We start from the raw sequence: 23,244 nt of genomic DNA on the forward strand, positions 1-23,244 counted from the left end.
GCCAAGAAAAGCTGGAAGCATGTGATTGCTAAGATGCTCACGTATTGGGCTTGTATACATAGTGGAGTATGTAGAGTTTTGCATTGGTTATTAAGTAGCCATCAGGATTCCTACAATTTCTGGTCTCAGGTGCCAGTTCAGGTAGTGTGGGAACCCAGCAGAAATCAACGATGCCAAAGGGGTGATGGTCTGTTTGCCCCTGGCTGTATGTTCCAGCTGCAAGCACTGTGCAGTCAGCATGGTTGGGGAGAGTATACGACTTGTACTGTTATTTTCTGTTGGATCTGTTCTTTGCTCTTTCTGACTGTGCAGCAACATGAACCTTATTCTTGGCACGGGGCAGCAGGAACTCATGGTTGAGGTGGAGGAGCAGGAATTGCCCTTTTCGGCAGCAGCGCAGAGTTAGATCTGCTTAAGATTGTGTAACTGCATCTGCGGTGTTACTGTTATGTAGTGTTACAAGGAATGCTGGCTGCTGAAGAGTATTGCTGTAAATTACTTCGTGATGCGCATTCTTCGAAATATTTCTTTGGAAGACTTCTGGTCACACAGGATGTCTTAGGACTACCAGCTACATTGGTTCTTTGTGAGAGTCCACAGCGGAAAGTAACTCAAAGGTGTTCAGCTTGTAAGGGTGTGATTCTAGTCTGTACGTTAATGATACGTCCTTCGAATTGATGTAGTAAAACTGATGTATGATAAACAAGTGCAGTACTGAGCTGAAAGCTAATTTATAGAATAAAAGTTACAATCTGCTGTGCTACAGTTCTTGTCATCTGGTGTAATTACTTTATTACAAACAACTGTGTTGGGATAGTACGTGGTCTTTGCTCAGTTGGTTGCCATATCACCTACCTTTAAAGAGACGTTTTTTTCCGATCTCTAGGTTTTGCATGCTTTCCTAAGCTTGCTCATAATGCCAGCTTGCTTTTGACCAAAGTGTGTCTGGGTTGTACATAAACGGTATGGCAGATGCATACTATTTCTAGATTTGTTTGAAGGATTTCTTCAGATGATTTGCTCTTACTTGGAGCAAAATCTACTGGTGAAGGTAGGCTTGTGCTGCTAGCAGATTGCCTGTGTAGTAATTTTAATTTGTTAGAATAGAGCGGCAAAGGAACAAAGGCTGCTTGGCAGATAGTCTTAAGATTCCTGCTGCCATATTGGCTCTGTTCTTTGGTTTTGGGTTTTTTCCCCTAAATGATGGGGTTCTTGTATGAAATTCAAGTTAAAGCAAGTCTAGAGATTTTGATTATTTTTAGGTGTGCTTTTTATTCACAGTTGAATTTTGAGTACTGCTTTCTAGCACCTTAATGATGGTAAGAGTGCTTAGAGCTGGGGATAACATATCTACATTAAAGGAAAATAATTTGTGTGCTTTTTAGGTTTGAGGTACTGTTTCCTAGTCATATTAATTACTTGGAATTCTTCAGAGAAAGTGAAAAGATTTGCACTGAATTACTCTAATTACTTAATTGACTTTATTTACATATATTGTAGTGCCTATAAATTATATGCAAGTGCATCCGGTTCCTGAGAGGGAGAATATCTGTATTGGTCTCGTGTTTCTTCTGGCAGCTGCTGTGTATAACTATGTCACGGCCAAACAAATGATCCTAGAATCCTTCGAGTCGGCTATCACTCTAGTGAAATGCAGTGGTAGATGGTAGGAAGGATTCAGTCTCATGATGATACAACAGGTAGCGGGATGGGGGAACTGAGGCAGGAAGCACGTAGATTAATTTCTTAGAAGTGATAAACTTTTGTAGTCGGTGTTTCTGCAGTAGGCAGCACTGTGACCTTAGCGGCAAACTGTGTAACCTTTCTCCATTTCCTTGTGCGTGCAATAAATAGCAGCGCTTACCTGCCCTTCAGGTTTGTTACCAGGTTTGGAGGAAGCAGCTTGTAGTGTGGCTGTTACGTAATTGCGAAGATTGAGCGTTGCAGGAGAGCATTTCAAGGGGAAAAAAAATAATCCGCTCATGGATTTTGATTAATAAATATTGGCATCAAAGTAAATTTTACCTTTCTGTCCTGTTTAAATTTCCACCTTTTGGGTCTTTGCCTTTTTTTGCAAGACAGCTTTAACCGTCAGTTTGCATTGTTGTGGAACAGCACAGAAATGTAATTGTATCTCACTGCAAAAGGGGGCGAAGAATCTCCCAGAGACTCTGGCATGGAGTGTTTTATGTTTCCTTTCCATGGGAGGAGCTAAGAACAGATTTTCACGTTCTTAACTAAGCCCAAGACCACCATCTTACTTTGTTTTTTCACAAAGACCAGTGTTTTAAATGTGTCCTGAGTTGTCGGAGGCCCATTTCCATCTTGCATCTCCTTTTCGACTCAGATTAAGTTGCATTATTTTCAAAATTGACATTTGTCTGTTCTCTTTTCAGTGTGCAAGGAGCCCCCTTACAAAGTGGAGGAGTCTGGCTACGCAGGCTTCATTATGCCCATTGAAGTACACTTCAAAAATAAGGTAGAATCTGATTTCTGGTCTTCTAATTGTTTTGAGCTGTGCCAGAGCCTGAAACTGCCTGACAGAAAGACTCTAAATTATGTGACTGTTTTATGTGTGTGTTTTTTATTAGTCTAATAAATAGAATTTAACTGGGAGTTGAAGCTCCTGCCAGACTTCAAAAGAAAGCTTTTGGCAGAAATGGAATTGTATAGAAAGGTAATATCAGGACAGCGTGATGGTCCTAGAGATTCTGAACAGAGATTGTACCGCTTGTAACAAGCTTCTCTAGCACGGATAATATTAAAGCAGTTTAAAATATTTTATGCAAGTAGGGAAGTAAATAAACATAAAACAGTGATTTTATAAACATTTGTAAATACTGTGTTGACTGGCAATACATTAAAAGATCCATTTTTTTATTTGCCATCTTATTAAATTAACTGTACAGGTATAAAATTTGTATAGGCCCAAGATAAACATTTGCTTGTATGGGACAAGTATTTACAGCTATGTTAAAAAATATTGTTGTTCTGATTCAGTACTATTCCAAAAAGAAAACACTAAATATTTTAAATCTTAAGATGCATTGCCAACAAGTATATGAAAGTTAAAATTTGGGATTTATTACTTGCTTTAAGTCTTGCCACAGAGGTCACACGCTACATGACTTGAAGGAGGTTATGAAAATAGGGATTTGGACGCTTGTGTTCTTACTTACTCAGTTTCAGTTAAATTGTTTTGTTAAACATGAATACTGAATCTTCGTGGTTTTGATTACTACTTAAATAAAAAAAAATAATGTTCTGCTTATTATCCCTAAGAGGGAACATAGATAAAGTAAAATTTGACCACTATAATGTATGCTCTCGCCCCATCCCCCTCAACCCTTCATGCGTAAGCCATTACCCCAGGTTTTGTTGACAGCAGACCACAACCTAATTCTATTTAGCTTCCCAGCATCCTTTCCACTGTACCTCCCGCAGACGTATCTGTCTGTCGTTTCTTCCTCACCCCATTCTAGCGCAGTCTTCTCTCCTGGCAGTGTCACTTGGGTATAATTAGCGTTTTAGTTTGTTTTTTGGCCTACCACACTGCTCTTGCCCCACTTCTTTACGAGTCTGAGTAATAAGCCAAATAATGGGACTGAACCGCAAGACGACTTGTCTTCTAAACCTGGGAACGTTTTGCCCGCAACTTTCTTTTGGGTGGGTGGAGTAAGCCAAAAGGATGTGAAGAGAAATGGCAGTTAGAGAGTAGGGGATGAAAGTTGTTGATAGAAGCAGCTTTTTTGGCAAACTCTGAAAACTGCAACTTGACTGCAAAAAAACCCTCAAAAGCTTAAAAGTAGTTTGACTTCTGGTGGCTTTTCTGAGGTTTTGGATGGAAATCAGGAAACTCTTCATCTGCACTGTGTGTTGGCTTAATTCAGGTTCAAAGTCTACCTTTACGTTCCTGACCAAAAATGTCAACTTCTCCATGCTGATTTCTTGTAAGGGCAATCTCTAACGACTGTGATGGGTGAATTGTGCTTTGTTTCTACCGTTACCTTTTATTTTTTGTTCCTTTCTTCACCCAGTCTCTTCTCACACTTGCCTTTTCCCTGTAGGTCTCGGATGGCTTAGTCTTTCACAGATTGTCAGATCTTTCTTTCTTTCTTTCTTTCTTGTTTCTGCCTCTCCTGCATTTTTTTGTAGGTGCATTTGTTTGCATTGACTGTTGTCTGCATTTGTATGTTTTCTTTCTCTCCATCCCTTATATTCCCATGCTCCTCACAGAATACAGACCGGGCAGCTTTTCTGAATATAACTTGGTTTCACACCCACTGGGGTCATCACTTCTCATTGTTTCTATAAACACGTGACTGCATGGTTGCTCTTTCTAGCATTAGGGATAGGATAGCTTTTATAAATAAGGGAAATAGGTGGTCTCAGTTCTGAGTGGAAACAATGGAAGTAGCAGTTAATTTAGAGAAGGCAGTTCGGTTTTGGCGTTTAGGTCTTCAGAAACACGAAAAATAAATAGGAGAACAGGTTTATTTGCAGACTTGTTCTCAAAACTGCAGATCTTAAAAATACTTACCTTTGCCCTGTTTTTTAGATTTATGCATTATGGAGAAGTTCTTTTCCACTTCTAAGTTGATTGAATTGACTAATTAAGGAGTTTTCAGACAGCGCTTCCCATTATTAAATTGGGGCAAGCAATGGTTGAGGGAAAGTGTGATAGCTTCCGTCTTCCAGCACGTCATTTGAACAGAGACATTTTCCCAGGTTCAAGTATGAACTTGAAATAAGTGAGCTATACTGAAGTTGTATGAAATTTGCTTTTACTACTTAAAAGTAATTCTTTCCATCCTTGTGTCAGCAAATGTTGTATTCTCTGCACATTTGGAAGTTAAGCATGGTACTTAGGATTGCTGGAAGCTTAGAAGTAGCCTGATGATGTGCAGAATTTGGCTCCTCTGACCACTCTTGCCCGGTGATAATGCCATCTTGAAATACCAAGAGCTATGATTTTCAGTAAGTGGAGTTGAAGGAAATATGAGAGGTGAATACTTCTGCAAAAATAGAAATGCAAAGATGAAAGATAAGCAAAAACTGGGATCTTGTAGAAATTAAAAAGATTGGTAAAGAGGAGGAGGAATGGCAAAGGCTTAGCATACAGCCCTTTTTCTCCTGATTAAAGAATGTGGCATTAAAGCACCAAATAAATAAGTCTTTACTACTTTGAGACCATATGTTCACTCTGATCTCTGGAAACCTGTTGACACTGGTGGGGATCAGCTGTTGTGCATGGACCATATATTGTTTTGAATTTGCCTGGATTGATTACAGCATTTGGGATTCATCCTTGAATAACTCTTTTCAAGTGGATGTTAAGGATTGATTCTGGGAGTGGGTAGAAAACGCTGTTTCATAGGTGGCTGGGCAGGAGTCGGGTGGGTCTTTCTGGCCATATGCTCCCTACATTCTAGCACATTTTTGTTGATGTGTGTCCTCTCAGTTGAAACAAGAGTTGCAAAGGCTTTGGGATTTGTTTATCGATGCATGTTTAGCTTTGTAAAGGTGAGAAGAAAAAGGATTTAAAGAGGGAGTGAACTAATCTGTGGAGGTTGATCTTTGCCATGGTTGGCTGAAATTTTTTTTTCCACAGTTTAAGCCTCTTAGCCGTTTCCTTTCCCTGTTCTAATTTGTTACTCGGATGATAAATAGTGGTTGTCAGAGCCAGTGTACTCTTTGCTTTGGCTAAAGAAACATGGGCCTGTTCACTGCTAAGGAACAGTTTTACTAAAGATGACTTAAGAATGTTTTTAATGAACTGCACCAGGATTTTTTTTTTTTAGGCAAGTTTGCATAAAACTGCCCATTAACTCTTTGTGTTGGACTACTCTTTTTTTTTTTTATTGTTGTTGTTGTTGTCTGGAGTAGGAGAGTCAGGGCTCTTGGCCCCACTGAAGCTTTTGGTGCTTTTCTGTCAAACAGGGAAGTGTCAGCAGAGGATTATAAAAGGTGCAAGAGCCTATTCTTATCCTCTACAGACATAGTTATGCCCTGTTGGCATGTGTTTGTCCTTCCTGTGCTGTAATTCACTGTCTCAGTAAGTAGGTGCTTTGTGCTTTCTCAGGCTTGTTATTTGAATTACAGAATATATTTCAAATATTGCAGTGAACCTGGGCAGTTTGTGTGTCTGAGCTTTCTAGAGAGTTGCAGTGGTCTACACGGCCCCCGGGACTTGCAGCCTCATGTGGCATTGGTGGCCTGCTAGAGCCTTTGCCTCTGTAACTGAACCTGAAAAACAAATGGCAGGGTCTCAGCAGGTTGAATGATAAAGCTTTTGAAAGCACAGTTGACTAATGATAGTGGATCATTTGGGATTGTTGGACTGAAAACGTTAGTAGGCTATTTTTGTTTTAAAATCCTTTGTGTTCCTTCCTGTAATGAGGGCTGCTGTTAGTGGCTTTTGGTGCTTGAATCAATACAAACTGGGTACAATAAATGCATTGCTGTTTTTCTACTGCTCTTCCCCTTCCCTCTCCCCCACTCAATTTCAACAGTCTTGAGGCTTTTTTTCATGGCCTCATTGTTGTCTCCAAATACATCTCTTATACAGTGGCATATGTTGTAATCTGGAGGCTGTAACGCAGGTATGACTTTGGTATTCATCCCCCATTACGTTTTTTGCATCCTAATCAAATTAGATCAATCCCCCACTCCCTGCAACAAAAGCTAAAGGTCTAGTATACTTTCATGCTGTTCCAATATAGGGCAGATGATATTAATGCAACATGGATAAGATGTTGTATTAAAGTCTCTTTAAAGATACTACCTTGCAATTTCAATGCTAGAGATAAAAGATTTCTAGTATTTACATAATGGATACATGTAACTTGGGCTTTTTCTATTAGCGAAAAGGGAGATAAGCAAAGAAAGCAGAGAAATCTGTTTGATTTTTTCCAGTTAGGTTCAAAATAAAAACATGCATATTTTACCCCTTCTGTAAAATCTATAGGTGTGACATATAAAATACATAGAAAAATATTGGAGAAGGGAAAAAATAGTTGTGTTTCAAAGTAGGAACTTAGTAGAGCCATTGTACGTGGATGAAGATACGGCAGGGTTGGTGAAACTGGAGATCAGTTAGAACTAGGTGTCAGGACTGTGCTGTAAGGAAGGTATCAGCTTATGAAATACTCCTGAGGAAGGTTGATGAAGAGCCTGCGTTTGTGTGAGACGTTTGATTTTACCTAACAAATTGCTGTGTTATCGGGGCAGGGTCTGCACAGGTTTGAGGAAAGAAGGAGTAGATTTACCCTGTTAGTATTTATTCAATGTTGCTGAAACTTGTGGGAGGAGGAGTAAATTTTGTCATTTTGTCTAGCCTTTAAGTGGAAGTATTCGTTGCTCACAGTTTTTAGGTCTGTTCTGTATCACCTTACCAAACCTGCAGCACTTTCTTTTGTGATACTGATGAGTGGTGAATTTTTTTTTTTTACTTTTTTCTTCCATAAATTAATGTGTATTATCAGTTTACCCATTCTTCTATCGGAGCAGGCTGTTTTCCTGGCCAAAACACCCGGGCTGTGTGTGTTTCAGTAGCCATTCAGTGTGGCACATTGATAGGCATCTCCATATGCTGAATAGATTGCAGTGCCTGGCAAGGAAGCCTTGTCAAACGTAGCAGCTTTACTAGCCATGCCAGCATCGGATCTGGTATTTGTAAGAGCTAGTAGATTATTAAATGCCTGTCTTTGAGCAGTGAGTATATTTTCCTAATTTTCAAACGAAGTAATAGGTTTCAGATGGGGAAGAGTTCCAAAATGCTGTTCTCTGTTATTTTACTTAGCCCTGTAGAATCTCAAAAAAGATAAGGGTGTTTCATAGACTTGTTAGCAGAGTGTAACGTAAGGCTACTTGCTTCAAAAAATGAATATTGGGCCATTCACTTTTCAGTGTCCTGTCTGAAAGCGGGGTGGAAGACTAGTCAAACGGGTTATACAAGCCTAGAAAGGGGGTTTCATTTATACAGAAGTTATGAACCGGTTACGGATAAATGACTCTGTCAGGCTGGATCTATGGCAAAAGGGAAGTAGTGTTAGATGGTATAGTTATTGAATAACCATGAGCCTGCTTCCTTGGTGTGCTAGATTTTTGTAGATAATTTTGTTTTATGGCTTTCTAAAAGTGATTTATGAGCTTTATGCGCACGCTACCAGTGAAATTCTTTTGATTTGTGTTTAAGTGGCAAAGGGCACACCCTGCCTTAAAAACAGGACAAGGAAATTTTAACAAAAGACTTTGAAAAATTCCTCCTCTTATGAAAAGTGCCAAAAGAACTTTAACCCATTACTTCAGAACTCAGAAGAAAAATAAAGCAACTCCAGTGTTCATAACAGTGCAGTGCCAGACAGGAAGCTGGAAAAGAGTGAAAATAAAGCGTAATGTACTCAGCTTTGGAGTTTGGAGGTGGAGTAGCAGGAGTCACTGGACAGAGGGAAATTTACAGTGGCTGCAAATAAAGCTTGGCCCTAGCTTTGTGGTACACACTCCTCCTTTACTTCTCTGGCATCTGAGATTTGAGGGGCAGATATAAACTGAGGTTCTAAGGTGGTTTGCTCAGAGACCCCATACCAGGTTAACCATTTCATGTCCAAATTGACCACTGAATTTTAACTGGAATAACCACAATATCTACCACTTAGAAGTGGATGTGATCCGTCCTTTTAAAGCCTTTCCTGGGAGTAAGGCCCTTTAGAAAAACTTATGGTTGCAGAGAGCGACAAAATATCTACAGAAAGTAAGTCTGTCCCCTTTTCAGTGTTACTTATTGACATCAAGGGTGGAATATCGGAAGGAGGAATCAAGGAAGGGTAAAGCTTGGCTTGGCTGGGTACATAAAGTGGTGTTGCAGTATGAAAAGAGACTGCCTGGACCTAAGTTTGTAGGGTGAAAAAGTACCTACCTGCTATTGCAGCTCCAAGCAGCAGGATGTGTAGATCCCAACATGTTATTTAGAAAGGCTTTGAAGTGTGGCACTGTGGATTCAGTGTGGCTTTCCATTTAAAGTTAGAGGATGTGTGGGTCCAGGTCAATTGAGAGAGATTTTCCTTGGTTTTCTTTCTTTTTTTTCCTTCTTCTCCCCCCGCCCCCGCTCCCTGATGGTTGTTTGGAGCAAAGAACTTTTTAGGGAGGACCGGATGGGTTAAGCTTTGGAGTGTCTTGGGCTGTAATCATTAGCTATCAGTGAAAGCAGTAAAGGAAAGAATGTTTATTTGCAGCTTTTTGCTTTGAGACTTTTGTACTGGTTCTTTTAGGAGTGCTGTAATCTTAACTCTTCACTTAGGTGGGGGGCTTCTGATGGCCTGAGACGGTACAAAGGATATTTTAATGATCATGGTGTTCGGCTAGGACTTGGTTCCCAGGGCAGTCATAATCTCTGAGTTGGAGAAAAATCACATTGAAAAACTGTCTTAATTTTACAAAAAGTGGAAGCTCGTCAACAGGGGTACAATAAATATTTGAGAGATTCTCTGATGCTTTTGAGCCTATACCAAAAAAAAGGATACCTAAGATAAAAGGGAAATGAATCTGCTGCCCCTCTCCTGCTCTCAAATGTGACGGCATTACAACTTTTGGCTAAAGCCTGCTTTTGCTAATAGATCCAAAATCAATTTATTCTATGTTATAAGCTAGGAAAAGCATTTTAGAAACCATCCTTAGGCCACGTTTGGGTTTCTATTCATCCTTCATTTAAGTTTATTAGACTTTGAGGGACCCTTTTTAGCTGCTGTTTGAACTCCAGTGTAAGCACACACATGCAGAGCTCACTAATGGTTCAGTTAATGAGAATGGTGGTAGAGAAGAGGAAAATGACAAGGCAGTGTATTTTGCAAATATTTTCCTTTTTCTTCCCGTTCGTGTGTTTTAGTAGACGTTTCGAGTATGAGTGGATTCTTCAGGGCTTTTCCGAAGGAGGGTCTGCAGACCCTCGTATTGGTAGCATGTTCTTGCTTGTTAATGGGAGACAATTCCATTGTACATGTATGCTTAGATGCCTGCCTTCCCCTGTTTGGGGAGTTAGGATCCAAGACCTTCATCCCCTGGTGGGCTTAGGGTACTGATTTTGATGTAAACCAGGTGCGGTTACCGCACTTTTTATTATTAGAGGTACAGTTTGTACAAGAAATGGCTTCTTTAGCGACGTTAGTATCCACCAAGCAAACAGCAGGAATCGGGGTGGTCTGAAGCCGTTTGACGCTTCAACCTATTTTCAGCAAATCTAATGGCTTGGGCTAGAAGCCTGCGGCGTCTGTTCCCATACAACAATGCAACTACACCAGGAAATCAAGCTGCTGGATATGAATTGTGGAAAAGACTGCTGTGCAGCTGCTTGATGTTGCACATTGAATGAGGCATGTGGGATGCATTCATGTAAATACTGAATGTACTGTAAGGCTCCGTGTGGTTTGCAGGAGAGTCTCTTTTGCCCCATTTTGAGTTTTCATCTTGAAATGCAGAATACAAGATAATACCAGGAAATTTCATATCAATATTAGTAATATGCAAGTAGTATGCAATATTTGCAGTTTTGGGAGAAAAAAAGGAAGAGATTTCTTCCATTCTGTACTGCGAATGCAGAGTGTTTGCTGAGCTTCTGCAGCAGGTGGAACAAAACCAGTGAGGCGCAGATGATCCCCAACATGCATACAAACTCCGGATTTCTTCAGTGAAAGTGCCCTTGGAAAGTTCAAAAGCCTGGGATATCTTCCCATTCAGCCCCTGCAATATGCATATTGAAAAGGATTTTACAAAATGAGTCATCCTTTTACCATTGCGTTTAATCTTTTCTCAGTACCCACAGAGATCCTGTGCGTTCAGAAGTTGTCCCTTCTCTAAATGAAGGATTATGCTTTTCTTAATATTGATACTTATAGTTCAGTTGCTCCCCAAAGGAGATAGGATCTGAATTTCAGTGAAACCAGAATAGTGGATAAAGCTTGTGAATCTGCTTTCCTAGGATGACTTGAACAACTTTGAACAGAAAATTGTCAGTCAGTATCCTTGTCCGTGCGTTTCTTTTGCAGTGAAAAGCCATGCCTGAGTTTCTGATGAACGGTATGTTAACCTCGGACACTTTAGGCACAAATGGTTTGTTTTCTAGCTCTCTGATCTCATGATGAAAAACTCTGTGAATGCAACATTTACTCAGTGGTTTATTCGGGATTTTCAGGGGCGACTGTTTGAATCCTCTGCCTTAGCGTGCTTGCCAAACTTCTTCCATTTTCCCAAAGTCTTTCTTGTTTTTAGGAGGAGCCGAAAAAGGTTTGTTTCACATACGACCTGTTCTTAAATTTGGAGGGAAATCCACCTGTGAACCACCTTCGTTGTGAGAAATTGACTTTCAACAACCCCACCAAGGAATTCAGACGCAAACTCATTAGGGCTGGAGGGGTAAGTGCCAAAGGGACTGGAGATCTGAAGAGGTTCTGCTAAAATGTGTAGTGATCTCGTTTTGCTCTGGGGTTGCTTTTTAGCTGCAGCCTAGCAGGCTACAGTTTTCCATGTTCATCTAAAGGATGACCCAGCCTATTTTTACTCCTGGTTATGAGACTGTAGCACTTGAAGCAGAACTAAACCATTGCTTGTGTGATTGGTGGCACTTCATTTTCAATTTAAATGTGACCATTAATATCAAAGCACTAAAACCTCTCCGGAAATGGAGATCTTCTGTGGACGTTGTGCACTGTCCATCAGGCAGTTATTGTTATCCGTGACCTTCCTAGTGTCGTGAGCTGTATCAGTATAGAAAAGCTTGTGAAAAGGGAGAGGCTTCCAGTCTATTCCTTACTCATTTTTGCCAAATGAAAGCTTAATACTTAGCGCTTCCTGGTCACTAAATGTCCTCTAAACCTGAGGTCAGCTGCTTGTGGCTTAGATAATAAAACATTAAGGGAAAGTGTTAGAATTTAGAGTGAAAATGGACATGGGAGGAAAAAAAATAGATACACTCTTGAAGGTACAATAAGATACAGGTTGCTGCAGTGGATGAACTCTTACTTGTGGGAAAGTAATAGGCAGTGATAGACTGAAGAAAAGATAACTACAAGATCTCGGCAAATTAGCGCAAGCCACAAAGTGCATGAAGTTTTTAACCAGACAGAGAATGTCAAGACTGTATTCTAAGACACCCCCATATATAGTAATGTATAATTATGATCTGTTCAAGGACTTTATTCAAGATGGTCTTAATCGCTGGCAAAATTTTCTTCTGAAAAAACATGTTTCTGGCTTGAAAAATTAAAAAAGTAAAAAAGCTGTGGGGAGGTTTGTCAATAATAAATCTCAAGAGTGGCAAGTATTCCAAGCTGTCCTGTCCAGATCCTCCTCACTGTGCCAGTGCTTCTCCTTATTGGGCACGAAGAGGAGAGTGCTTCTTTCAGACATAGGGTGACTAGAACATCATGTGCTTTCTAAGATTTTCATAGAACATTATTGTGTTCCCTATGTATTGAGGTGTTTCCTCTGTGAATCTCTTTTGATGCCATTCATCTAGTGGAAATTTTCAGCAGGATTGTTCTGACAGAATACAGGGGAGGTAAGAAGGAAAGTGTTTCGCAGAGCTCAGTGCTTGGTGTTAAGATCTTAAGGAAGAGACCTAAGGCCTGCGCTTTTTTTTTTTTTTTTTCTTCCTGAATGAGTGAATTCAGCTTCTCCTAAATTGATGAAGTCTTGCTCATTCCTTCCAGATTTACCTTGCTCCCTGTTCTCAGGATGAAAGCATTTGCAGCAGAGCACACAGTTCTTGTCTAAACTTTATTGCCTGCTTGTGCTTGGAATATTGGTGTTCCCTTTGGGAAAGATACTTGATATTGCATGTTGCGTTTCATTTTTTTGTGGTTTTAATGTTCTGTATTTGAGGAATTGTCTTGAAACTGAGCATTACCTAGACAATCTCTTTTTATGGCCTTTAAGCAGGGGAAAAACCATCCAAAAGATGAATAATAGTGTGTTAATTGAGCAAGTGACTTAACATAATCACGTGTTAATAGTCCATGCGACTTTACTCATACATAATTTTTCTCCTCTAGGTGATGGTGATGCCAGAAGGAGCAGAAACTGTTTCAAGGCCAAGTCCCGACTATCCGATGTTACCCACAATACCACTCTCTGCCTTCTCTGATCCCAAGAAGACCAAACCATCCCATGGGTCAAAGGTTGGTGACGCACGCTTTTGTGTTACCCCGAGGTGAAGAAGTCTTTCAGGACTTGCTACTAAGAGCTTGTTTAGCAGCTGGTTTGGGCTACTTATGATTCTGAAAACGTCTTCCTTGTATTCTGTAGTTCACTAGCTAATGGTCTGGAACTTATCATAATTTAGGAGGCCTTTTTATGATTTGCTAGACTTCTCTACAGGGAAATTTTGAAAAGAAAATTAAGTGTCCAAGACTGGCATTTTTTGGTGAACCGTATCTTCCTCCTGTTCTGCTGTAGCAGATAAAGTTGAATGAAGTCCTCTCTGATTGTTCTGACTTATATTCTTGATACTGAGTGTGAATTATGTGGATCTTTGTCTGTCATGTAGAACTGTACTCTAAGTCCTTGCATCTCTTCACAGCAAGGCTTAGTAGAGAGTCAGCACTTCCTCTGTCATTAGAGCTACTTAGGGTAGTGGTGTAAAGATCTTCTGGTAGAAGGTCCAGAATGTAAAATATGCTGCACTTGGTCAGACTAGTTATTTTGTGATTTGATGTTTGCATCCAGCAGTGTCTAGTTCTTGAGACTTTCTGGTTTTGAGTTCTTGAGTTTTCCTTTTTTCAGTTGTGCGATGAATCTATTTTTGTGCAATTATACATAGGGGAAACAATCCACAGGCAATGTGTTTTGAAGCAGATTACATACGATTTATCAGCCTGAACAGTCACAAGTATTAACAGCAATTCATTTTATGATGTAATTCGATTCTGATACCCATTTTGTTCAGGGCTCTGAACACTTCTGGCACTTCAGTCATGTCTTCTGATGTTGATGTTATGAAACAGAATAAAGATGACTTATCTGTTAGTGGCTGATTTAATTTTGGTCAGGAATTAAGCATTAGAAAACGGAGAAGACAGAAGAGAAATAAAGGGTTCTGACACAAGCTCTGGTGAAAATTGCCAGTAGCTAGAGGCAATAGTCTCCTGCTTCTCTTCCTCCAGGCTGCCCTCAGAGGTGCGTGTGTGTTTGAGTCTTGGCATGTTCAGTTCACATGCCAGTGTCTCCCCGCAAGACCCAGTTCTATAAGTGTTTTGAGTTCACATATAATTCGCAAAGGGAACTCCTTTGCTTTCATGCGTACATGACTCTTAGGATAGGCAGGGTCCTAATGATTGGTGTCTTAAAGCTTTTATTAAAGGTGATAGAATGCTTGCTTATATCATAGACTTTGGCTCTCTTACGATTGTAGGGATATTCAGTATTTTTGTCAAGTTGCAGTGTGGTTGATGTGGTGAATTGGCAACTAGGTTGCGAATGTAACTTGCATTTGCCATGGATGTGATTTAACCTTAAAAAAAAAAAAATCCCCCTAGTTGTTGGGGTTTTTTCCTAAAATGTTGTGTGAAGCATAACTTTGTGTGACAGCTTGAGTGGGTTTCCTCTTACCTGGCTTCAGATGTTAACACTACAGATTAAATCTGAATAAAATATCTACGTTTTAGACCTCCGTTTATAGACCATGGAAAGAAAGGAACATCTGTGAAACGTGTTTCATCCTGTCCTAATGTAGATGTTTAAGTGGCTGCTGTCAATTTCTGTCCATCAGCTTTAGGGAAATCTAGATGTCTACCTCTGAGGTACATAAGTACTTGAGACATCTGTGGGTGGATGTCTACATGAAACAAAGGCTTCAATGTGAATTTTGAGACTGTTTTATAATTCTGTGCAGAGCTTCGATTTCATACCTAGCTTGCATGTTTCTTTCGCTGAATTTTAGGATGCGAACAAGGAAAGTAGCAAGGCATCTAAGCCACACAAAGTAACCAAGGAGCACAGAGAGAGGCCAAGAAAAGACTCTGAGAGTAAAAACTCCTCCAAAGACCTTGAAAGAGAACAAAACAAGCCTTTGAAGGACTCCTCCAGAAAACCAACTGAGAACAAAATGCCTAAGGAGGAGAAGGCACCTCCAAAAGCTGCTTTCAAGGAACCAAAACTGGCCGTGAAGGAGACCAAACTGGAGAACACTTCTCCAAAGGGTGGGCCACAGCCGGAGTTAAAGTCTTCCAGCAAGAGGCCCTCCAACGTGGAGTCACCAAAGCCTAGTGCCAAAAAACAAAAAAAGAGTAGCTCCAAAGGGGTAAAGAATATTCTAGGGACATCTCCCAGAACCTCGTCTTCCTCATACCCAGAGAAGAAACAAACCAAGGAGAAGATGAATGCCAAAGTGGAAAAGGTAAAATCTGAAAGTGAGGCCAAGGAGATCAAAAAGCCTGTGGAAATGGAGGAGTCAAATTCAGAGGATGAAACTTCTTTCAAGTCAGAGGTGAGTAGGGATTTGTCCTTTACCAGAATTTTTAAGCGTGCTGCTTAAATCCCTGCATGAAAAAGATGTTGAAAAATATTCCCTCAGATAAGGTAGAGATTGGCAAATACTTAGGCTGGGGTGTTTCTCAAATAAAACTCTTTTTTGAATATCCTATCAGTATTAATCGTTACTACTGCCTGGTTTACCTCCTATTTCAGATGCGCAGTTCTATTTAGATTTATCTGCAGGCAGAGTTAACTAAAAGTCAGAGTTTAAGGTTATGGTCTCGTTCGTCCCTTGCGGTGATGTTTATGGAACTAGAGTATAGTAGACGTAGATACACTTTCTACCTGCTTATGGTAATGTAATTTTTGACCATGATCTTAATTCAGAAAAGGATGAAATAATTTCAGTTTTGTTTCTGAAAAAAAAAAGTATTAAAATGTAAATTAAAAAACCCTATTCCTGACATGGCCTGTAAGAAATGTGCTATTGGCTAAAGCTCAAAATATAACCACATGCCGCTAAACCTGAATAAGTTGTGTTGTAAAATATAAAACAAATTATGTTTTTGTGCTACTATTTTTAAAAGCTGTCTAAATATTTTTTTCCTTTTTACAACGAAGAACATTCCTCATCCTCTGTCTTCTACAAATTGTTTTCCAAAAGAAGGCAAAAAAAAAAAAAAGTAGGAGGGGAAAGACATGACTTAAATCCAAACTCTTGCTACATTTTACTTGTATATTTTGTATTTGCTATAAGGAAGCCATGTATCTTCTAATAGAATTCACAGGATAATATCACATGAATTTTTGAACTGCTTCCTACTGACCACTTCAAGAAAGATTTGTTTTACTAGAATAAATCTTCTAGGGACAATTTGTATTATGATTTAATCAGCACTGTGATACAATAAGTATTGATGTGTTTATTTCAGAAAGGATTTTTTTGCAAAAGATTCCCAGTAAAAGAGTTTATTGGGGAAGCGTTAATTCAAGTTACTCTGCAAAGATCTTTTCCAGATTGATTAAATGTTTGTAGGTTGTGCATTAGGAAGAAGCAGCTCCTCTCCACTGTTAGCCTTATACCTGAAGTGCATCAGTGTGTAGCGAGCCCATCATTTCTGTACCAGATACGTGGCCCTCACTGCGAGCCCCTGTAACCTGCTGAGCTCTGTTACGTCCTGAGTGTCTCGCACTTCATTATTTCTTAGGTGACATCCATCCCCTTGGGACTCGCCATGCAGCTGTAAGCCGATAGCGCTGGTTAGACTGTTCCGTGAAACCGCAAACTGTGGTTGCGGTTCTGCAGCGTCTGCTGCAGTCCTGTCCTGCCCCCACCAAGCTTTGTGTGCTTCTGTGTCCTCTCTTGCACCAGCTCTTGTGTCTCTTGGATGCTTGACAGAGGTATTTGAGTGCTAGCCCAGGAGGCGGGCAGGAATACTCAGTGTGATGGAGGGGGAACCATGGCAGCTGCCAGTCAGATCAGCTTAGGTTTCTGTGGAACTTGAAGCTTAAGGGTATAACTGCATAATGCATTGGCATCAGCAGAGAAGACTGAGTTCCTTTTCCACCCTGGGGGGTTCTTTTTGCTCCCAACCCTGCAGTTTGCTACTCCATCGTTTGTACTGGTACAGCTGTTTGTGGATCTGTGTGGTAAGCCACATCACTAAAGCGAATGAGCAGCTGGAGGTGGACTGGGGCCCGGAAACTCTTAAATCAGCTTTGCTGCTGCAGCCAACGTATTGTGCAACATGCTCCGAGGCTGCGACTCCACGATTGCTTTGAGTTGACATCTTTGCAGGCTGCTGTTGAAAGGAACAGTCTTGCTCTCATTTGTGCTGCTGGCATGAGAGCTCGTGTGACTTTGCAATGGGCCGGAGGAGTTTCTCCTTCCATTTCAGCTCCTGCTGAAAGTTAGTTATCCTTTCCTTTTTTTTTTTCTTTTTTTTTTTTCTTTTTTTTCCTCCTTCCCCCATCAAGTCCAGTTCCCTGAACTGGCCTCATGCTTGGCTGCCTAAACGTTAGTGCTGACAAAAGAGAGAGGCTGAGATGTGAGGGCAGGATTGCTTTTTTCCATTGTCGGCATGTGTTTTTGTCATATCTCGGTGACAGTAACTGCAGCGTGAGCATGCAGAGCATGTCCAGCTGGATGCCTCCTGAAGGGCTGAAATTAGCTGATAGGGTTAATGGCAAAAGGAGAGATGAGCATCTATACAACTTCCGACTGCTGCTTAGGTCCTAATAAGTCATTTTAAGGGAACACTTGCTGGATTATTAGGAATGAAAGATGTTAGGATTGGATGTGAGGGTAAGACACAAGAGTTGTCCTTCCTTATCTTGAAAATGTTGCTCTTTCCTTTCACGTTGTAATTTTTGGGGGGAAAAAAATAAAAGGCTACTGCAATGTGCCAGTACGTCCAATATTGGCATTGTTAAATTATTCTCCTGTGCTCCTGAATAATTTACAAGGGTTGTAATAACCCTTTTTGTCATTTTTTCCCGCCTTCTTACAGTTGAATAAATGAAACTCTAACAATACTTGGGTGATAAATTATAGGGAAGGGTGGTATTGGGATGAAAGTCCTGCCGCGGCTTTCGCTTATTAACGCCCAAAGCTGCTGATGTGCCTCTTTCTACCTGTTTACAATGTTTTTATAATATTAACACTTTCATAATAAAGTTTATTGATCAATGGGAATATGTGATTTTTCTAGCATCAGGATTTTGGTAATGGAAGTGGATTCCCAGGAAAGGTGCAGTGAAATTGAAATGCTAAATTTCCAGAGAATTACTTTTAAAAAAGGAAGACAATATTACAGTACATTGAGACTCTTTAAACTACATTTTACTCAGTAACAAAAAACCCTTTTAAGATTTTTGTAATAGCCACTGCTGCTCTCGGGGGGGGGGGGGGGGGGGGTGAAGAGTTGTTTTAGCCTTCGCTGCCACCTCGTGGTCCTTTAAGCTAAAGCGTGTGATTGCTGTACAATATCTGGGTTTCTGTTAAAAACGCACATAGCACTAAAGTTTTTTACGTGCCTTAACTGCATAGTGTGCTCCTGGCACTTCTGCTGCCTACTGACAGTGAGTGGCATTGGTTTCACGAGAGTTTATCTGGTTTCTGTTACGTTTTAACAATAAACTGGAAACAGTACGGTGGATTGCTCAAATTGGTGTAGAAACAACTGTTTTGAGCGTATAGTAATAAATTAGAACTCATTTTGGCGTCAAGTGAGCTACTTAGGAAAGGCAAGCCTGTCTCTGTTTAATGATCAGTACGAGGTGTTCAGAGGGAGCGTTGGTGAGTTACAACAAATAACGCTTTTTAAGAGGGCTTTGCTAATTGTGCTAAATTGTATGCTAGTCGTCTTTCACATTTCAAAGGAAGGGGTTTTCACTTTTACATTTTTCAGATGCTATTTTTCATCACTTGAGGCTATTTGAAACTAGTGGCGTGAAGGGTTTTGTTGGCAGCTCATGCCGCTGCCCGGGAGCGCTGAGCTACGCTGTATCAGTTTTCATAAATGTTGTTTCTATTTACCTTGTATTTTGTATATTTTCTGTAATCCCGAGAACTGCATTCAGCCACCTATGACGTTGTAGAGTGCTCAAATGCTTCTATCTCCCTGTGCTTTGTGCTCTGCGCTGGTTTTCCGGATGAGAAAGGTTAAGATTCTTTTTTCTTTTTTTTCCCTTTTATGGGGGGTTAAGTCTGTCCAGTCCAGCCCTTCCAACTCCAGCTCCAGCTCCGACTCCAGCTCTGACTCTGATTTCGAGCCATCTCAGAACCACAGTCAAGGTGTGTTGCAAGAAATAAAATGTGTTTAAAATCTTCCTTGCATAACCTTAAAAGGCTCGTGAGAATTGGATCTGTTTTCCCAGCACTCTATATAGTTAAGGCTAATATGGTTTCTTGTATGCAACCATATGTTGAAGCTGTGATGCTTCAGCAAGAAAAGGCGATAATGTCATAGTGTAATCATGAACAAGTATTTTTCTTGTTTTGGCAGTTAATTTATGAGTAGGGTATCTCTCTGGATTTGGTTCTTTCCCTGTTGGCTTTGGTTCCTGCCTCGGTTTATAAATGTTTGCTGTTGCTTGATCTACAGTGTCACCAGAGTATTTCTCCTCTGATCTCATATATGCTTTATTAAAAATTATAGATGTGACATTCATCACTCTGCCAGCACATAACGTAGCTTTTTTTCAGATTCCTCCACTGAAAATCCAGAGAGATATACTGTGGCAATAGTAAATGTTCTAACCTTAGCAAATACTGTGTTGCTACAACTGCTGTCTCTTGAGTGACATTTAAAATGGTCCCCAAACGCATGAAAAATGTGTCCTTTTGTTTTCATTCCAAAAGAGAGTGGGAGGATTTGGGGGGAGGCTAGGGTGGCTTTGCAGCAGTTGTAAAGCTTGTCAACTCAGCTTTAGTTTTGCGACAGAAATACAGTGTCTTTTAGCAATATCTTTGTGCAAAATGAAACTACCACTGACATCTTATTGAGAAATCTTGATGTATCTTAATAATACCTAATCCAGTTCAGATCAGATAGCTCGGATGGAGTTCTGCTGCACGTGTCCTTGTGCTGAATCGCTTTCTCCCCTCTCATCCCAGGCCCACTGCGCTCCATGGTGGAAGATCTGCAGTCAGAAGAGTCAGATGATGATGACAGCTCCTCTGGAGAAGAGGCAGCAGTCAAAGCAAACCCAGTCAGCCGGGATTCCAGGTGGTAACAAATCGGGAAGAAAGATGTTTCTTGTCTTTTTGCCTTCCATATTTGGTGGTTTTTGTGTGTCCTCCTTTTGGAGGGAGGAATCAAAGTGATGGGGCTATGTGTGAGAGGCAAGTGTGAGAGAAGGAGAGAAAGGGCAGATGTGTGGAGCACATAGCACGGGGTGGGGACACAGAGTCGATGAAAACAGCAGGGTGAGAACAGAATTGAGGAGAGATCACCGGAGCTCAAAGAGAGGAAGCCACTGGGAAGCGGTATGTTTGAGTTTGCAGGTGTTAGTGACTGAGCCCCTTAAAATAGTCACCTAATTGTCGTCTTCAGATCTCTGCTGAGCTGAATGGTGTGTGACACCTTTGATCTGCAGAGATTAGAGAAGTGTTGTGGAGGCTGTCAGCATGTGTGCTCTTCTTACTGCATATGACTGATACAAAACTGAGAAGTCTTAGTCTTTGCTGATAGTGTGTGCTGACAGTTGGTTACTTGGCTCCTATGGGACTTGGTTAACAGCTGTTTCCTGCTTTAGTCAATGGAAATAGTTGAATTTCATCCTTCTCCCCTCAGGAAATGCTGTTGTAGCCAAAACCTGGAGTCTCAGGCTAAATACTTGAAACCAAATGCTTGGCCCAGATAGCAGCTGCAAATTTCAAATGATGCTGGTGTTCACCAAAACCTAAGAAAAATAAAATAAAATCTGTTGTTGCACTCTGTCATTATCAACTAAACAGGAATGGAGAGACTTTGAAGTATATATGTATTTTTTTTTTATACCTTTAGGGGATAGATAATAAATAGTTTTTCAAGTTCATCAAAAGTAGGATACCTGGTATAATACATCTATAGGGCCACAACAAGAATGAGAATAAATAGCAAATCTCAAAGGTCACAACAAACACTAAGTGCATTTTCTTGCCTGTGTTCTCAGTGGGGGTGTTGGAAAGCCCCTCCTGCAGGTACTGGGTGATTTTTGGAATGAATCCTCAAAATGAACAGTTGCTGCCTGTGAAAATCAGGTGGTACTTTCTGAGTTGTTCTAAGGGGACTTCTGTATGAAAGAGTTGAACTGCCAGCTGTAGCGTGTAAACTGAAACTCCCTCTTCTGCCTGCCCAGGGAATGGAAGATGGCAAAAGTGATGTCAGCAGGAAAAAAAGGGATTCTTGGAAATTACAGGCTGACCATTTCTCCCAGACAATTTAGAAGTCTATAATAAAGAGGAGAATTTCACTTAACTCTCTGTGGCTCGGTTGACAGCTAAGTAAGTTTCCTACTACCTGGTGATGCTAATTCTCCGCTGCTTGCTTTTCAGACTGAGCCTTAGTGACAGCGACAGTGACAACAGTGCAGATTCCTGCCTGCCGAGTCGAGAGCCACCTCCTGGTCAGAAACTGCCCCCAGCAAATAATAAGGTATTGCATCCTGTACCATGCTACTTTCCACCGCTCTTTGTTCCTTGTTCCACACATGGTGTTAGTTCTGACTTGCACCAAATTTTCCCTATCTCACTGTCTTCATCAGACAGGTGATTTCTCTCTGTTCAGTGTTGTGCACCCAAGCCATTAAACCACCGTCTCGTCTGAACTAATTTTAATCCTTAATGTTGATTTCTTTTATCCTCAGGCATCTGGAAGAAAAAGCCCAGAGTCTTGTAACAAGCCGGAGAAGATCCTGAAGAAGGGAACATATGACAAGGTAGGTTTGAGGATTTGCATATCATAGAACTGTTGGATACTCACTAACATTTCTGTGTAGAAAACAATCTGAATCAGCTTAGGCTGTTCACATTGTTCTGTCTCAGCACGTTAAAAGCTTGAGTATAATGAAAAATAGATGTTGAAAGGGACAAACTTTGGAGAGTGACACTGCAGAAATTGTGTGGGTTAAATAGATGGACCCCCAGGTTGTTTCCATATGCAAAATGTTAAAATTAACTTTATTTGTTTGCCCTTTGTCTGAACCAATGGTCTGGCTACCGCTGCAGTGGCGAGTGCCTCTTCGTTAAAATGCAGCTTTTTGTCTGTCTTTGATCTTGCAAATTAAAGATTGTTTGATGCTCTGCTTTGCTGGGTTAGTTGAAACCTTTGTTTATTCAAGGAAATTCCCTCCTTTGTTGCCTCCAAGGAAAGCAGAGCAGTGTACATGCTCCTAAAGCATGGCTAACTCGCAAGCAGATAGCCAAACCCCAAGCTGTCACAGTCCGCTGTGACTTTTTTTCATAAAGAAATCAATCAAATGGGAGCTTAATACTTTTCCTTGGTCTGATCGTGGAGGTCCTTGCAGTAATCAGAAGATCAGTCTGTAGCTCTCATTTGTGTGTTTTAATACTTTTTCAACAGGAGAACAGCGCACAGGTTGGTCGCTTAATGTTAGGTCTAGGTGTGATCTTGGGACACTTGCATAGCTGAGTCTCCTGCTAGTTACAAAGTATTCGACCACTAAATACTGGTAACTGGAGCTGAGATGGTTTATCTGAGGCAAGGTTTGTAGGTAACAGTATCTTTTATTGGACTACTTAGTATAAATAGCAGGGAACATCCTTGAGACCCATTGAAGAGGGTGCCTGAAATGCCGTCAGCTTTTCCAACTGTTAGAGGTTTTCTAAAAGATACCAGCTCTCCCAGCGAGCGTAGCATTCAGTCCTGCTTAGGTGTTTGGGGCTGCGTGAATGTGCTGGGGGGGGTGTATATTTCACAATTTTTTGGGGGGGGGGGGGAGGAGGGGGAAAATTTGGGATGTTGTGGGTTGTTTTTTTTTTTTTACCTTGCTACAATTACTTAAATGAGTTCATTTTGCTGATACAGACATGAACAACTCTGAGGCAGCTTTACAGATTAGGAATCTATCCCCTGTGAGCCAACAGAACTTATTGGCTGCCTGGAAAAAAAGAAAATAAATTAAAAAAAAAAAAAAAAGAAAGAAAAAACAAACTGCCCTTATATAAGAACAATTCCCATGTTGAGCTTGTAAACAATCCTGCATTTACCATTGTGGCGTCAGTAAAACTACCTGAGAATACAGTGCACTCAAAGAATTTTTCCTTCCCTAAACACA

General features: G+C 40.6%; 1 protein-coding gene across 2 annotated transcripts in view; it reads left to right on the forward strand.

Annotated features, from left to right (window-relative positions):
- MLLT1 (MLLT1 super elongation complex subunit) overlaps positions 1 to 23,244 on the forward strand; it is a 32,472-nt gene that overhangs the window by 3,765 nt on the left and 5,463 nt on the right. Inside the window, exons 3-10 of one of the 2 annotated variants that reach the window (XM_074565372.1) lie at positions 2,397 to 2,479; positions 11,263 to 11,406; positions 13,044 to 13,169; positions 14,930 to 15,475; positions 19,171 to 19,258; positions 20,081 to 20,192; positions 21,503 to 21,602; positions 21,814 to 21,885. In XM_074565372.1, coding sequence (XP_074421473.1) covers positions 2,397 to 2,479; positions 11,263 to 11,406; positions 13,044 to 13,169; positions 14,930 to 15,475; positions 19,171 to 19,258; positions 20,081 to 20,192; positions 21,503 to 21,602; positions 21,814 to 21,885 — 1,271 coding nt within the window. Of the gene's footprint in view, positions 1 to 2,396; positions 2,480 to 11,262; positions 11,407 to 13,043; positions 13,170 to 14,929; positions 15,476 to 19,160; positions 19,259 to 20,080; positions 20,193 to 21,502; positions 21,603 to 21,813; positions 21,886 to 23,244 lie in introns of both variants that reach the window. The other variant, XM_074565371.1, reaches the window with a different exon arrangement.

The sequence above is a fragment of the Larus michahellis genome, chromosome 23 (genome assembly GCF_964199755.1).
Source record: "Larus michahellis chromosome 23, bLarMic1.1, whole genome shotgun sequence".
Taxonomy (NCBI): domain Eukaryota; kingdom Metazoa; phylum Chordata; class Aves; order Charadriiformes; family Laridae; genus Larus; species Larus michahellis.